At 50.7% G+C, this 14,986-nt stretch overlaps 2 protein-coding genes, 1 long non-coding RNA gene and 4 other non-coding genes across 7 annotated transcripts in view; 5 read left to right on the top strand and 2 right to left on the bottom strand.

Annotated features, from left to right (window-relative positions):
* The window catches only part of LOC140700668 (uncharacterized), a 45,187-nt gene extending 45,058 nt beyond the window's left edge, over positions 1–129 (bottom strand). The window contains exon 1 of the long non-coding RNA XR_012079152.1: positions 81–129. This is a non-coding gene — a long non-coding RNA (uncharacterized lncRNA). The remainder of the gene's footprint in view (positions 1–80) is intronic.
* Positions 130–136: 7 nt separating this feature from the next.
* Positions 137–2,916, top strand: RPS8 (ribosomal protein S8). The gene is made up of 6 exons (XM_006200395.4): positions 137–244; positions 648–754; positions 1,171–1,270; positions 1,804–1,979; positions 2,205–2,334; positions 2,767–2,916. Exons 1-6 carry the CDS (start codon positions 241–243, stop codon positions 2,874–2,876), a joined length of 627 nt encoding a protein of 208 aa, XP_006200457.1. The 5' UTR covers positions 137–240; the 3' UTR covers positions 2,877–2,916.
* On the top strand, positions 484–563 carry LOC116283134 (small nucleolar RNA SNORD55/SNORD39). The gene has a single exon (XR_004192686.1). It is a non-coding gene; the product is annotated as a small nucleolar RNA SNORD55/SNORD39 (small nucleolar RNA).
* Positions 989–1,092, top strand: LOC116283139 (small nucleolar RNA SNORD46). The gene has a single exon (XR_004192691.1). It is a non-coding gene; the product is annotated as a small nucleolar RNA SNORD46 (small nucleolar RNA).
* LOC116283137 (small nucleolar RNA SNORD38) lies at positions 2,042–2,107 on the top strand. Its single transcript, XR_004192689.1, has one exon. It is a non-coding gene; the product is annotated as a small nucleolar RNA SNORD38 (small nucleolar RNA).
* LOC116283136 (small nucleolar RNA SNORD38) lies at positions 2,582–2,650 on the top strand. Its single transcript, XR_004192688.1, has one exon. It is a non-coding gene; the product is annotated as a small nucleolar RNA SNORD38 (small nucleolar RNA).
* A 2,708-nt stretch (positions 2,917–5,624) lies between the features above and the next one.
* BEST4 (bestrophin 4) lies at positions 5,625–9,171 on the bottom strand. The gene is made up of 9 exons (XM_006200394.3): positions 9,020–9,171; positions 8,833–8,927; positions 8,018–8,251; positions 7,690–7,844; positions 7,214–7,291; positions 6,741–6,926; positions 6,559–6,639; positions 6,294–6,448; positions 5,625–6,128 (listed from the first exon to the last, which is right to left on the bottom strand). Exons 1-9 carry the CDS (start codon positions 9,169–9,171, stop codon positions 5,855–5,857), a joined length of 1,410 nt encoding a protein of 469 aa, XP_006200456.1. The 3' UTR covers positions 5,625–5,854.
* Positions 9,172–14,986: the final 5,815 nt, after the last annotated feature.

Genomic DNA, 14,986 nt, shown 5'->3' with positions numbered 1-14,986 from the left:
GGAGGCCAGCACCGGGCCTGACTCCGCTAGACCCTCGCCCGGCCCCTCGCCCCGGAGCTTCCGCGCGCTCAGGAACCTACCAGGCCCGAGGCTTCGGCGCCGCGTAAAAACGTCAGCACCGCCGTCCTCCAACCCCAGGACGCTCTCCGGGCGCCCGGAAGATACGTAAAGGGGCGGGGCTGCGTTTTACAAACCGAGCCGTGACGCGCCGTGTTTTCTCTTTCTAGCCAGCGCCGAGCGATGGGTGAGTGGCACCCTGCGTCGGGGCCGGGGCCGGGGAGCGAGCTCAATCCGGCGCCATCCTGCCTTGCGGCCCAGCAGGGAGTGCGGGCGCCCGGCTCCCGGGCAGCGAGCCGCAGTGAAGAGGGTGATGCTCGGGCTTGGGCCGCCCGGGCCGCTCCGGAGGCCGCAGGGTTCGGGGCCGCGAGCCCCACCGTCATGGCTGCCGCGGGCCGGGACGGGAAGGGGCCGGGCCGGGCCGCACGTGCATGATGACACTTAAGAAATGCTGTGATCACCCGAGTGCGCAGTGGGGGAACCAACCTTGGAGAGCTGAGCGTGCGGTCGCCGGCGCGGGGCGCTGGGCTGGCGGTGCCCTGGCTCCGGGTGCCCTGGCTCAGGCTTCCACCCTCTGCTCGCACACGTAGGCATCTCTCGGGACAACTGGCACAAGCGCCGCAAGACCGGGGGTAAGAGAAAGCCCTACCACAAGAAGCGGAAGTATGAACTGGGACGCCCCGCAGCCAATACCAAGGTGCGTGCGGGGGCGATTGGATCTTTGCGGGGCTCTGCGTTTTGTTGTAGGGACTGCGTAGCCTCTTCACCTTTTCGTGTTGACTAAATACTAAGACTGCACGGACACAGCCTCTTTGTCCTGGTAGCAGCTGAAGGCGCCTGAGGGGAATGGGCTCAGAATAGAAACCTGGTATTCTTGTTGCACGGAGACTTAATTTTCAGCGTTTGGAATCAGGCTTTTCCTCTTAGAGGTAACTGGAGTGATGAAGAAGTATCCTTAGGCGTGGTTGTGGCCGTCTTGGTCACTTGTGTGCCACTTGCCAATGCTAGGACTTGTCATAGTTACACTGACTGTTACCTCCATCCAGCCCGGTTTCCTTCCCTCTCATCTTGCTCTCTCTGATAACCTAGTTCCCGTCTCCTTGTGTTTTCTAGATTGGCCCTCGCCGCATACACACAGTCCGTGTGCGGGGAGGCAACAAGAAGTACCGGGCCTTGAGGCTGGACGTGGGGAACTTCTCCTGGGGCTCCGAGTGTGAGTGAGCCCCTCCAGGCTTGGGTGGGAACTCAGCACCTAAACCTTTCTAAGCTTCAGTAAGTCTTCAGTAAGTGCTTTTAGCAGGAAGTCCATGGCCTGGATACTGAAGTTTCTTCTGCGGAAAGACCTTGAGGTTGTGGAGAGTTCTCTCCATCCTGTCCTGCCTCTTAACTCTTGTAGCCTCAGGGATTGGGGCTGAATCTAGAGAATGTGGTTGCCAGTCACCTCTGGAAAGATGGGTTTATGGAAGATGAGCTGATTCCCCATGGCTGGGTAAAGGCTTAGAGTTTCTTTCTCCTTAGGTCCTACTAGGGTGAGGGCGGTGGGCAGCTGGCCTCTGGTCTACATGACTTCATTCTGGGGGGAGGGTATAGCTCAAGTGGTAGAGTGCATGCTTAGCATGCATCCCCAGTATCTCCTCCAAAAATAAACCTAATTACCTTCCCCCTGTCGAAATAATTTAGTAATACAATAAAATGTAGAAAAATTAAGATGAATACATGACTTCATTTTGAGTTTCTCTTGAGCAGGCTGTACACGCAAGACAAGGATTATAGATGTTGTCTACAATGCATCCAACAATGAGCTGGTCCGCACCAAGACCCTGGTGAAGAACTGCATTGTGCTCATTGACAGCACACCGTACCGACAGTGGTACGAGTCCCACTATGCACTGCCCCTGGGCCGCAAGAAGGGGGCCAAGCTGGTGCGTGCTTGGGAAGCCAACTTCCCTGTTGGGGTGGGGGGAGGCCGACCTGATTCCAGCCTTCTTGTGATGAAAACTGTCCAGTTCTGCTACTGAAGGGAGAGATGAAAGCCTTTAGTGCTGAGGAAGGCGGCAGGGAGTTGGGGTGTGCAGGGTTTGACATTCCTTCCCTGAGCTAGGGTTTGGGGGAGCCCTTGCTTACCTGTCTGTATTTCTTTTATTCAGACTCCTGAGGAGGAAGAGATCTTAAACAAAAAACGATCAAAGAAAATTCAAAAGAAATATGATGAACGGAAAAAGAATGCCAAAATCAGCAGTCTTCTAGAGGAGCAGTTCCAGCAGGGCAAGCTTCTTGGTGAGATGGCTTTTGCATTTAGGGGAGTGGGGTGGGAGGGTCCCAAGATACGATGTGCCCTCAGTGGTGTAGTGGGTTCACTAGGAGGATTTGATAGCAGCATACAAGCACAAATCAGAATGTTTGATCATCCTGTTAGTATGAAGCCAAAATGTAAAATAGGCAGGAGCCCATGGGCTGGGGCTTAGCCTCTGCCTCTGAGTTTTCAGGAGTATTTTGATTAGTCTGGGTCCAGGCTGAGGGGTTGTCTCAGTGATGAAAACTTTGTCCAGTTCTGCTACTGACTTTCAGTGACGATAAAGTATATCTGAGCAGACAGTGGGCTTCATGCCTGCCCCCAGGATACCTGGACCAACATAGACACTTCAAGGGATACATAGATGTGGGTAAGGCCACACTGTCCTTTTGCTAAGAACCCACCCTCTCTTGCAGCATGCATCGCTTCAAGACCGGGCCAGTGTGGCCGAGCAGATGGCTATGTGCTAGAGGGCAAGGAGCTGGAGTTCTATCTGAGGAAGATCAAGGCCCGGAAAGGCAAATAAATCCTCCCTTAACCCCTGTAATAAAGGTGTTTATTCTGTGTCCTGTGTTTGTGTTCTTGGTAATATTTGATTGCCTGGCACACTAGAGTGCCCCAGTTCCCTCTCACTGAAGGTCAGGTCTATTACGTGGGGACTATTTCGGTAGCAGGAGAAACATTTCTCTCCCCAAAGGCTGGGTTTCATTGGCAACAGATGTAGTATGAGGGCTGAGCAGAGGGTATATGAGGGAGGTGTCCCCAGCACAGGTAACCCCAACTGTATTGGGTGTTGACTAGACCATGATTGGAACCAGAAGCCATGCTTCCTCTGTAAAGCTCTCTTGGGGTTCTTGTATGTGTTTCCTCTGTAGACCTTGGTTTTAAGGTTTAGTAATGTTTTCAACATGGGTTCATGGATGGCCTAGAAAGAAACATTGAAATTGTGTTCCAAATTTCTTCATTGTTGAGAGCAAGTTAAACATACATACCTGTACCTTGTCTGCTTTTGAATGGCTTTCTGAAGTTAATTTTTTCTTGAGCCCTATTCCCTAACCCTCTAACTAAAATGTAAGATTACCACTGTTGTGTTGCTTAATCTCTTAAGGATCAGCTGTCTTCATACCACTGCTTAAATCAGTTTGCTCTTGGGTCATCTTGATTCTTTTAACTCCCACATCTAACATCACCAAATCTGAGTTTGACTTTTACTACCGTCTCTATACTGTTCTGGTCCCTTTTTTTGCCTATTTCCTCTCCCTGCTACTTCTGTTGACCCTAACACAAAGTTATAAGTGATCATTTTAGAAGGTCAGATTTTTTTGACACCATCCCATCCCAAAATTTTTACCAGGTGCTGTGACTCTCAATAGGACCTGGTCCCTTCTATAGTGACTACCATCTTGGCCTTGCTAACATATATACTTGTTACTCCCTTTGTTGGGAACACTTTCCTTCATATATATATATATATACACACACACATACATATATATTCACACACATACACAAAAACACACACACGGCTTACTAAGGTCTTTGCTGTCAAGCCTAGTGTGTTCTTCCCTAGTCAATATTTTTTTCATCTGATCACAGAATTTTAAATTGCATTCCCTTCCATGCCACAACCTTTGCCCCTGTTTTTTCTCCTTATCCCTTAATCTAGCATAAATTTTGCTCATTTTATTTGCTTTTTTGCCTCCTTTTAGAATATATCTCCAAGAAAACAGGGATACTTGTTTCCTCCTTTATCTGGGAAAAGAATATGGTAATATACCAGGCACTCATGTGCTAAATGAGTTCTCAAAAATTTTAACCAGTTTAGAGTTGTACATGTCTTAAGAGCTAAAGAAGTACAAAATCCAATTTGTTTAGTTTGGCTAAATTGTAGACTGAATAAGCAATTGGGAAAGGTAAATGAGATAAACCTTTTCTAGTACAAAACCTTAAGGACAGACATATTAGCCCAACCCTCTGAAACCTTGTAATTGGCTCTGGGGAGACCTAGCCTCCATGTTTCTACCCAGTGATGTTCCTGTACCACCTGAACATTAGGTAATGTTTGCTGAGAGCTGTGTGTTGGGCTTGCCAAGTAACACTGCCTTTATTTTCTAATTTGAGATCTGCAAGGTGTTGATCTTTATTCCTTTCCTCCATAACTTCACCCCTACTCAATCCATAGGACCAGTGGGTTCTTTAAAGATCCTTGAATCCATCCACTGTCACTACTGCCCTAACAAATGACCATTCTTACCCTGGAGCAAGGCTACCTTCCCTGTAATCTTTTTTTCCCTTGGGAGAGGTAATTGGGTTTATTTATTTTACTGAAGGTACTGGGGATTGAACCCAGGACCTCGTGCATGTTAAATACACACCCTACCACCCCTCTGTAAACTCAGCAGAACACCTCAGGTCCATTCAGAATGGATGGCCATCACCAGGCGCTTTCACATTGTAGATCTGTCAGTAGTGCCAGAGGCTGCGTGTCCTCTCGACCTCTACCTCTGCTCTTTCATGCCTCCCTTCCGAGTTCTGGCATTTGTCTTCCTTTGGCCCTCACATTCAGTTTTGGCATTCACCAATTTCTTTAGCAGAGGCTGAGGAAGAATCTTAGAGAAACTTGAGTTTAGCAACAACTCCAATCTAGAGCTCTGTGGGGCTGTCTTCCACAAGGCCCCTCTCACCACCATGGAGACGGACCTGCAATTTTCACCCCTTAAATTGTCCTTTCTCCGTGTTTGGTGGAAGCAGAGAAGTGTTTGCTCCAAATGCTGGAAGTCCAGGCTGGGTAGTGTATGACTGCTTTCACATCTCAGTTTAATCAGCTTCCAGGGCAGACTCCTAAACCTCATCTTTATCCCACTGCAGAGCATGCCAGTCCAGTTTTAAGCAATTTTAATTGCATAAGTAGTAAATGAATATATTCTCATTGTAAACAAAAACTTGAACATGACAGATCAAGCAAAAGTCCCCCAGCACACACTTTGACCCCTCTTCAGAGTGAGGTTATCAGAATTATCCTAAACATCTTTTTATGTATGACTCAAAAATTGTGATCCCTGAACCAGCAGCAGCACAGCCTGGGGACTTAATAGAAATGCACGTTCTTGACCTCCATCCCAGATCTAATGAATCAGAAACACTGGGAGTGGTACCCACCCAAAACTTTTCAACCAGCCCTTCAGTGATACTGATGTTCTCTCAAGTTTAAGAACTGGCCTGGACCCCATTGTGGAGAAAATTAACGATGCACCTGGGCTCTAATCCTCTATGCTTCGCCCTTGTATCCTAGCTTCACCTACCCCAAGCCGAAGTGGACGCATTCCCAGCCCTGGCTCAGGCCCTTCCTGCCATCCCAGGGGCTGTCCCTAAATGCTCCCGCTCAGAGCACATGGAAGTGCTGCTCTAAACAGCTCCAGAAGGCCCGGAAAGGGCGGGGGCGGGAGTGGGTGGCCAGGCGGGCCTGGAGAAGGCAGCAGGATGGCCAGGCCCGGTTCCCTCTGCTCAGGGTTCCTGGGCTTCATCCCCTGACCCCGATGCCTCTTCATCGATGCGGTCCGCGGCCTCAAGGTCGCCGCCCTCCTCCGCCCGGAAGCGCAGCAGATGAGGGGTCCGAGGGGGTCCCCGTATGCGGCCGAAGTTCCGGAGGCTGATGGCAGGAGAGGGCGCTCCAACTCCCAGGAAGCGGCCGAGCAGCGGGGTCTGCGCGGCAGGAACCGGCCGGGCGGGCCCGGGGGACACCTCCACCTGCAGATTCTGCTCTGGGTCGTCGCTCATGCTGTGGGCCGGCAGAGGGCGGCATGAGCGGGCCTCCAGCGGCCGGTGGACCAGCGCTCCAGATCCAGGCGTGAGGGACCGAGTCCTCGGTGCCCCACAGGGTGAGCAGGGACCTGGGGCCCGCGTGCCAGGTTAGGTCCTGCCTCGGCCTGAGTGGGCCACTCACCGCAGGTTGAAGGTGGAGCCCAGGAAGGAGGGCCGCATCGACTCGCCCACCGTGGCCACAGTGTAGGGTGGCTGCGCCGAGTCTTCGTCCCAGTACAGGTCCTTCTCTGCGGGAGGTAGGTTCTGGTACATGTCGTCCACAGACAGCAGGGACACCTGGGGCGGGCAGCAGTTCACCAGGATCCCCCTCTCCTCTGCATACATACCTGGGCTGAGAGCTGGCAGGAAGGGAGAGCCGGAGGAGCTGCCCCCAGACCTCAGCTTACCTGCAAGTTACGATCTATGAGCTGGTTGGTTTCAAAGTCGTCATCATCCTCACCAAAGGGATTGATGATCTGTTCCGCCACCTGCAGGTGGTAGGAGAGTTTTCTGGACTCAGAGTCCAATTTTCTATCCCCAGAGTCTGGGTGGACCCTGGGCCCATATCTCCATCACTCAAAATGCCCACCTTGAGCCAGCCAGCGTAGAAGAAGAACTGCAGCAGAGTGGTGAGAGGCACATACATGTCCAGGTCCCCCAGGGTGGTCCCTGGCTCCAGAGGCTCCTGAGGTTTGGCAGCCCCTGCCTCTGGCTCCACAAACTGGCGGCCAACCAGGGAAAGGGCAAAGAAGGAATACACTGCTATGGTCACCACCTGGAGAAGGGGAAGCTGGGCTGAGTGGGACGGGGAGAAATGCTGTCCCTGCCCCGAGGGCTGGTGGCAGATCTGACAAGTAGTTAAAACATTGTAGCAAGGTGTCCAGCATCAGAAGAGATGGGGTCATCTAAATGGGGATCTAGGGAGGCTTTCAAGATGAGCCCTTGGCTGTTCAGTGTCTCATTGGACCGAACTGCCCCAGAGCAGGTACCATCTCTAAATCTTCTCAGTGTCACATACAGCACACAGCATACAGTGGGACTGGGGAGGTGAGAGGCAGTTACTTGGGTGTAGACGAGGGGGATGCTGATCCAGTCATAGTGGAACAGCATGCTGCACTTGGCCCGGTACTTGTTCAGCTCCTGGTGGAACAGCAGGAAGAGAAAGTCAGTGGAGGTGAGGGAGGAAGGCTGCGGAGAGAACAGGGGAGCCCAGCACACACTAGGCCTGGGCCAGGTCTGCAGATTCATTCTGCTTTCAGAGGTGTTGTCAGGCTGGGATGCCTGTGATGGAAAGCAGTTTAGCAAAGTAGCTGCAAGGACAGACCCTGGAGCCAGAAGGTCTGAGAATGAATCCCAGCTCTACTAACAAGCCGTGTGACTTGGCAAGTTTCTTTTTCACTCTGTGCCTCAGTTTCCTCACACTTGCAACGGTGCGGCACATAATTGGCACCATGTAAGTGTTAAGGCCTACAATTATTATTCCAGTTTGCAAAACTAGGGAGAGGAGGGCAGATGGGCCTGCTCCCAGGCCGACTCACTTCCAGGAGCAGGCAGAGAGCAATATCATCACGGATTCTCCCATCCCTCCGGGCCTGGGCTGCCAGGTTGGTGAACCAGACGCAGGGGACCCAGTACTTGTTGAAGTCAGATTTCAGGCTCTCAAACTTTTTCCTCTCTTCCTGCGACATGAAACCTGCGGGAATAAAGTGGGTAGGGTGCAGACGCATCCCGGGCCCCTAGGACTCACCGCCATGGGGCCCTGGAGCTCACCCTGATGGTCAGACCTCCCCTCCCAGGAGGCCGTGGGGCAGGTCCGGTCACCGCCCCAGGGGTCCCCCAGCGCGCCACCTGCTGTGGACCGCGCACCTGCATCCACCACGTGCTCCATGGTGGGGAAGCGCTTGAGCACGCGGGTGCTGACCGAGCGCAGCACCAGCACCGACGCCAGGTTGGCGTAGCGGATGAGGGTGCGGCGCAGCAGGCGGCCGCGCTGGTCCACGCCGTGCACACTGGCCGAGATGACGCACATCAGCTGGTCCGGCAGTGGAATACTTGTGTACTGGGCCCACCAGCGGTTCACCACCAAGGTCACGTAGAAACCTGGTCGCCGCCATGGGTAGAGGGAAGGAGAGGGAAGACAGAGGGCTCAGAGTCAGTGTGCCCTCTCCCCCAAAGCCCTTCCTGCCAGAGCGCCTGGTCCAGGTCAGGTTGAACCAAGGCAAGGGGAGGGACATATTGGCTCCAGCATCCTGCCTCACTGTCAGGCGGACAGCCACTTCCTCTGGTCTCAGCCTGACGTGCCAGACCAGGCAGGGAGGAAGGAAGAGTGCAAACCTCAGGTAGAGGAGGAGTGATGGTCCAAGGTCAGGCAATGGTAAACTCAGCCCTGCTTCCTGTGAGGGTGGGGAGGGAGGTGTCACCTCTCTCCAGTTCCCCTCCAGTACCCAGAGGCTAGCAGGTGGCTTGGGCCTTGTTTAAAGTGAGGGTCCAGCACGTGATAGGCAAGGCCTAGCCCTGTGGAAATCCTGGACCCCACACAGCTCCCATGCCTGCTGAGCCTGCACTGGCTGACCTCCAGGCTGTGTCGCTGGGGTGATTCTGACCCTCCGAGCTATCAACTCAACCCAAAGGTCAGGGGAGATGGTAAGGAGGATACCAGGGAGAACTAGAGGGAGACTTACCCAGTACAAAAGACAAGGGGATGAGGTCTGCAGAGCGGTTGCAGTATCGGGCCACCTGAGCATAGACATGCCTCTGCTCCTGGGTCAGCAGCAACCTGGGGAAGGTTAGGTAGAGGCCTGGGTTAGAGGGAGGTGGGCAGCCTAGTTCCCCCAGGCCAGCCCTGAGACCCTGCCCTCCCCCTCGCACCGGTAGGTGATGCTGAGCAGAGCATACAGGGCGATGAACAGGAGGAACTCCTTGTAGAGGAGCTTGTAGATGCTTCCCCTCCAGCGGAGAAGCAGGCCCGAGAAGCCTCCAAAGCGGGCCTCCGCCACTTTGAGGGTGTATGAAACCGTCATGGTGCTGGGGGCCTGGGGCAGAAGGTCACAAAAGCTGCCCCCAGAGCTGTCCCTCTCCCCCAGCAAGGCTTCTCCTTAGCCAGCCTGCTCATCACCAACCTTAGATCCCCAAGCTTAGATCCTTCAGCTCTGGTCACACACATAACCCCGCTCCAGCCTTCGCCCTGTGTCCGCAGACAAAGGGGAGGAAGCTGCCGAGCAGACAAAGCACATCCCCTCCCCCTAGAACCCAGGGGTGCATGAGTCAAGTCAGGATAGGGGGTGGGGAGCTGAGATCTACACCCTCTCATGCAGGAGGCTTCTGCTAGCAGGGCTAGGAGTCACCGGGTCCTGAACTGTTGAGGACAGGAGCTCCAGCTCTAGCCCAGACCCACCCACCTTGGGGTTTGACCCTCAAGGCTGATAGCTGGTCTCCGGAGGCCCAGGGCACTCTCTCCCCTCCCCACCTGCCTACCTGCTCTGGGCAGCAGCCTGTGCTGAGGAAGGGGAACTGGGCTAGACTTCACCCACAACACTTAAGTACCTTCTGGGCCCATAAAGGTTGGCTGGACTGAGGTTATCATTGATGGATTGAGGCTGTCACCCAGCTTCCCCTGGTCCTGGGAACTGGATGTGTCTCCCTTCGCCTGTAGGGCTGGGCTGGCCTGTGAGTGGCAGAAATGCCATCTGCATTGACCCCATCACTCACACCATGTCCTTGAAGCCAGGGTGACAGAGATTACTGTCCCACGATCCAGATGAAAATACAGTTGCATGATGAAGTGTTATAACAGCTGCTGATCACAGAGTCCTGACTAAGTGACAGGCACTGTGCCAGAGCACCACTGTTTCACCCTCTGACCCATCTTGGGAAGCTCCTTCCTCCACACTGTGAGCTGGTTCTCAGGAAGAGTATTTCCTGAAGCGAGAAGGCATGGAGCAGTGGTTAGGAGCGCAAGGCTGAGAGTCAGACATCCTGGGTTTCAATTCTCGCTCTCTGTAACCTTGTCTAAGTTACCTAATCTCTCCAAACCTCAGTTTTCCCTCTGCAAAAGAATATCAATAGCTCCTTCCTCACAGGGCAGTTGGGGGAATGCAGAGAAAATGCCTGGAGCCCGGAGTATCCAGGCATTTCTCCTGGGCTGCTGTTACCAGGAAAAGCCAAGTCTGCTCCTTTTGGTTTCCACCTACTGTCCACTGTTGCATCCCAGAAGCAGGCAATCCTTCAGAGATTAAGAGGCTGAGACCCTTCCCTTGAGGCCTTGCCTGCTTGTCTCCAAGCCAGATATTGTCAGATCCTGGCTTTTAAGCTGGATCCAAGACCCTCTGACTCCCCACGTCCCCCAGCCATCAACAGCCTCTGGCCTAGCTCCTTTTCATTGCTCCTTCAACATCCTCTCTCGCAGTGTTTTGGCGTTGTTTTTTTTTTTAACACCTTTATTGTGGTATGGTTCCTGTACAGTAAACTACACATATTTCAAATGTACAATTTGATGAATTTTGATAGATGTATTCACCAATGAAGCCACTACCACAATCAAGATAGCTAACATTTCCATCACTCCCCAAGAGGTATAAATTTCAAATTCCCAATTTGTCCCTTCCTACCCCCTCTACCCGCTGGTAACCATAAGTTTATTCTCTATGCCTGTGAGTCTGTTTCTGTTTTGTAGATAAGTTCATTTGTGTCCCTTTTTTAGATTCCACATATAAGCATTATCATATGACATTTTTCTTTGTCTTTCTGGCTTATATCAGTTAGAATGACGATCTCCAGGTCCATCCATGTTGCTGCAAATGGCACTATTTTGTTCTTTCTCATGGCTGAGTAATATTCCATTATATATACATATATACATACATATGCACACATACACACACACACCCCACAACTTCTTTATCCAGTCATCTGTTGCTGGACATTTGGGTTGTTTCCATGTCTTGGCTATTGTAAATGGTGCTCGCAGCAGTTAATCATACTGGCCTATGATCTGTTTACAAAGAGATCTCCCTACAGCCCATGAGACCCTTGGGGACAGACTGCATCTGATTCATTTCAATAAAGCTAGAGAGGACTTGAAACAGGCAGGCTTTTCTCTCCTTTTCTCTTTCTTTCTTTTCTTTATTTGTATTTTTTGTCTCTTTTAACCTGAAAGACACCAGGTCCCCCTCCCCACTTTTTGTAAGAAACTCCCCAGATGAGCAAGATCTCGAAACCAACTCATGTCTGACAAGTTATGTTCTCCTTCCAGGGCCCAGGTGAGATGTCAATATGAGGAAAGAACAGGACTCTGAGGATGTGTCCTGAGGTCAGGAAGACCCAGGGCCTGACCTGGGGAGGGCAAGATACCAGCTCTGGGCCTCAGCCCACACAGCCATGCAACCCCTTCCCAGGCTCCAATCTGTGGCTTACCTAGAGCATTCTGGGCTGCTTACAACTTAAAGAGTTTCTTGTACCTGGAAAGCCAGACCCTGGTTCTGGAGGAGCTCAGGCCCTGAGGTCCTGGGAGCTTCTCTCTGACGCTGCTCCCTGAGCTCCCAGCTGGCCACACTTCAGTCCTCAGCCCCCATCCCCATCTATGGTCCTCTCACATCTGCCTGTTACCAACTCTCTGGATCCCTGGGCTGTGAATTTCCCACAGAGCCATGGGTAAAGGTACAGGACATGAAGCCTTGCACCAGGAGGGAGCAGTCCCCAGGCCCCACCCAGCCCCTCCTTCCTGAGTCATTTTATCTCCCTTCCCAGCTGCTGACAGGTCCCTTTGGTTTATGGTCCAGGAGAGGGAACCACTCCACCTGTAAATCATTTTCCCCACCCTTCTTTATCCTCCTCTAGCTCTTGCCTCTCTCTCTGTTCTGATCCTAACCACCAGTGCCCTCTCCCCTTCTCACAGGTGAGAGCTGGATATATGGCTTGGCTGTTTATAGCATGGAGTCTGGAGCCAGACTGCCTAGATTTTAAAATCCAGACTCCACTGTAAACTACCTTCATGACCTTGAACAAACTGTTTAACCACTCTGTCCTTAATTTCCCCATGGGGAAACAGAATGATAATACCTATCTCACAGAGTTAGTGGTGAATATTAAGTGAATTAATATTTATAAAGTGCTCTGTAAGCATGAAATGCTACTGTAGTTATTCGCATCGCTATTCTCTCTGGTTCAGCTCTTGTACTTCCTCCTCTGTCCCCACCAAGGACACCTGAGATCTCCTTACTGCTGAATCCAATAGGGCCCTCCTGAGTCCTAACCTTATTTGGCATCTCTCATTCTTGAAAGACTCCCCTGATGCCTGTGACCTGACATTGTCTACAGATTCTGATTCTGAGCTGCCAAGGGGACAAGGAGTGTGGAATATGTGCTCAACTTGTAGCAGGGGCCTGTTGGCATCCTGGATAGAGACCCAGAGAGCTCAGAAAAACCTCAGCTTGAGCAGAGGCTGTGAGAGTCCTGGAGGGAGAAGAAAGGGCACTAGTGAGAGAGACAGGAAGACACAGAGCAGTGTAGGAGGACAAATACATGGACAGAGAACTAGCGACCCCCAGAAAAGTCAGGCAGTAGTAAATAGCGGAGTCAGACATCTTGGGTTCAGATCTTGTCTCTGCCCCTTGGTAGCCATATGACTTTGGGCAAGAGGCTTAGCCCCAAGAGCCTCAGTTTCCCCATCTGTGAAATGGGATAATCACATCCACATCATAAGGTTGCTGTAAGCAGTCCATAAGATAAATGACCAGTGGGGGAGGGTATAGCTCAGTGGTAGTGTGTGCTCAACACGTGTGAGGTCCTGGGTTCAATCCCCAGTACCTCCATTAATAAACAAACAAACAAACAAACAAACCTAATTACCTCCCCATAAATAAATGAATAAAATAAATTGTAAAAAAAAAAAAGATAAATGACTGGTGTGTGGCAGGTGCATAAGACCCATTAATGGCAGCATATGTTACACTGAGGGAGAAGGCAGAACAGGCTGCCAGGCCCTTCAGTTACAGCATCCAGGAGGACCTACTCCTGATGTCCCGGCTCCCAGAGAAGGCTCAAGAACTTTGTTAACCTCCCAAGGGGAGAAGACAGTGGTATATTGATTATTTTCAGCTGTAGGCACTTGAAAAACAGCAAATGCAGGGAGAGGCTTTCTTTGAACTCCCCTTGTCTGCCTAAAGACAGATCCTCCAAAAGGAACTCAACGGTCATAAAGCCCTTTCCTGGGAGTTTCATCTCATATCACAGGCAAGGAAATTAGAATTGTGTATGACATCCAGACAGACTTTGTCATAAACCATCATACCTCCCATCCATTCTTCTAAGGTCCCATTCGTCTTTTCCAGAAATTATTTACTCTCCCTTAAGAGGCCTACATTCCCCTCCCACTTTCTCTATTCAGGTTGGATTTAAGCCTCAATTCTAAGCCACATGGGAGAGTTACTCATTTTTCCTCAGTATCTCCCATGTACACATAAGCTATACATGTTGATAAACTTCTTTATTTTCTGTATTTGTTGTTATTGTTAATCTCTTTGTCGAAAAGTCCTGTATGGGTTAATTTGACGAGGGAATCCAATTTTAGATAGTGTGGTTGGGGAGACCTTTCTGAGGAGGTGACATGTGAGTTAAGCCAGAAAAGATGAGAATGAACGAGTAATAAGTAAAGACGTGGGGGAAAGTATTCCAGGCAGAGGGAATAAATGTGCAAAGGCCCAGAGGCAGGAACAGTTCTGTTCTGTGTGAGGAAGAGAGGAGGCCTCTCTGGCTGGAGCAAAGTGTGCAAGAGGAAATTGCTTGGAGTGGTAGGCAGGGCCTGATCATGCAGAACTCTGTAGACCATCACAAGGATTCTGGATTTCATTCTCAGAGCAATGGGAAACCACTGAAAGTTACTTGTAAGAAATGTAAGGTACTAACATAAGATGATAATAATAGGGGAAACTGTGTCTATGTGTGTGTGTAGTGGTGGGGGAGAGTATATGGGAACTCTGTATTATCTGTTCAGTTTGTCTAAAACATCTAAAACTGTTCTAAAAAATAAAGCCTACTGATAAAAAACATAAAGCTGGAGAAAAAAAAAAATAGAGTCCTATATGAATGCCTAAGATGGGTGGAGTTTTGACTCCTCTACAAAGTCCTAACCCCCAGTACCTTAGAATGTGACTATATTTGGAGATAGAACCTTTAAAGAGGTAGTTAAGATGAGGGCCTGAGGTAGGCCCTAATCTGATCTGACTAATGTCTTTAAGGGAAGAAGTGATTAGGACACACTGGGGAAAAGATCATGTGAACTCAGAGGGAAAAGACCTCCATTTACAAACTACGAGAGAGGCCTTGGAAGAAAGCAACCTTGTCAATACCTTGATCTTGACTTTCCAGCTTCCAAAACTGTGAGAAAATTAATTTCTGATGTTTAAGCCACCTAGTCTGTAGTATTTTTTATGACAACCCTAGCAAACTCATACAAAGACATTTTGCTTTATTTTACAAATATAAAATGTCAGTATGAAACATGCCTTATCAAACTATACACGCCTCAGTCCCATTTCCCCTGTGGATATGTTTTTTCTGGCCTTACCCCTACCATGTTCCCTCTGGAAAACTGTTGACCTGCAGGATAAAGACCAAAGTCCTAAGTATGGCATATAAGGCCTTCCTGCCCATCCCCCACCTCCCCTTGCTCATCAGAGCTACTAGTATTTCTCCACAGCTCAGGCGGGTTTTGTTCTCCCTTCAGGGCACATGGAGGGCAAAGTTGGAGACTGGGCCTGATGAGGCATGGGGTGGGATGGTCATATGGCACAAGAATGAAATGGAGTTGAGACTAAGGGCAAGGAGACCAGGAAGGTG

This window comes from Vicugna pacos, chromosome 13, assembly GCF_048564905.1.
Source record: "Vicugna pacos chromosome 13, VicPac4, whole genome shotgun sequence".
Lineage (NCBI taxonomy): Eukaryota > Metazoa > Chordata > Mammalia > Artiodactyla > Camelidae > Vicugna > Vicugna pacos.
This window is presented reverse-complemented; position numbering and strand designations above follow the sequence as displayed.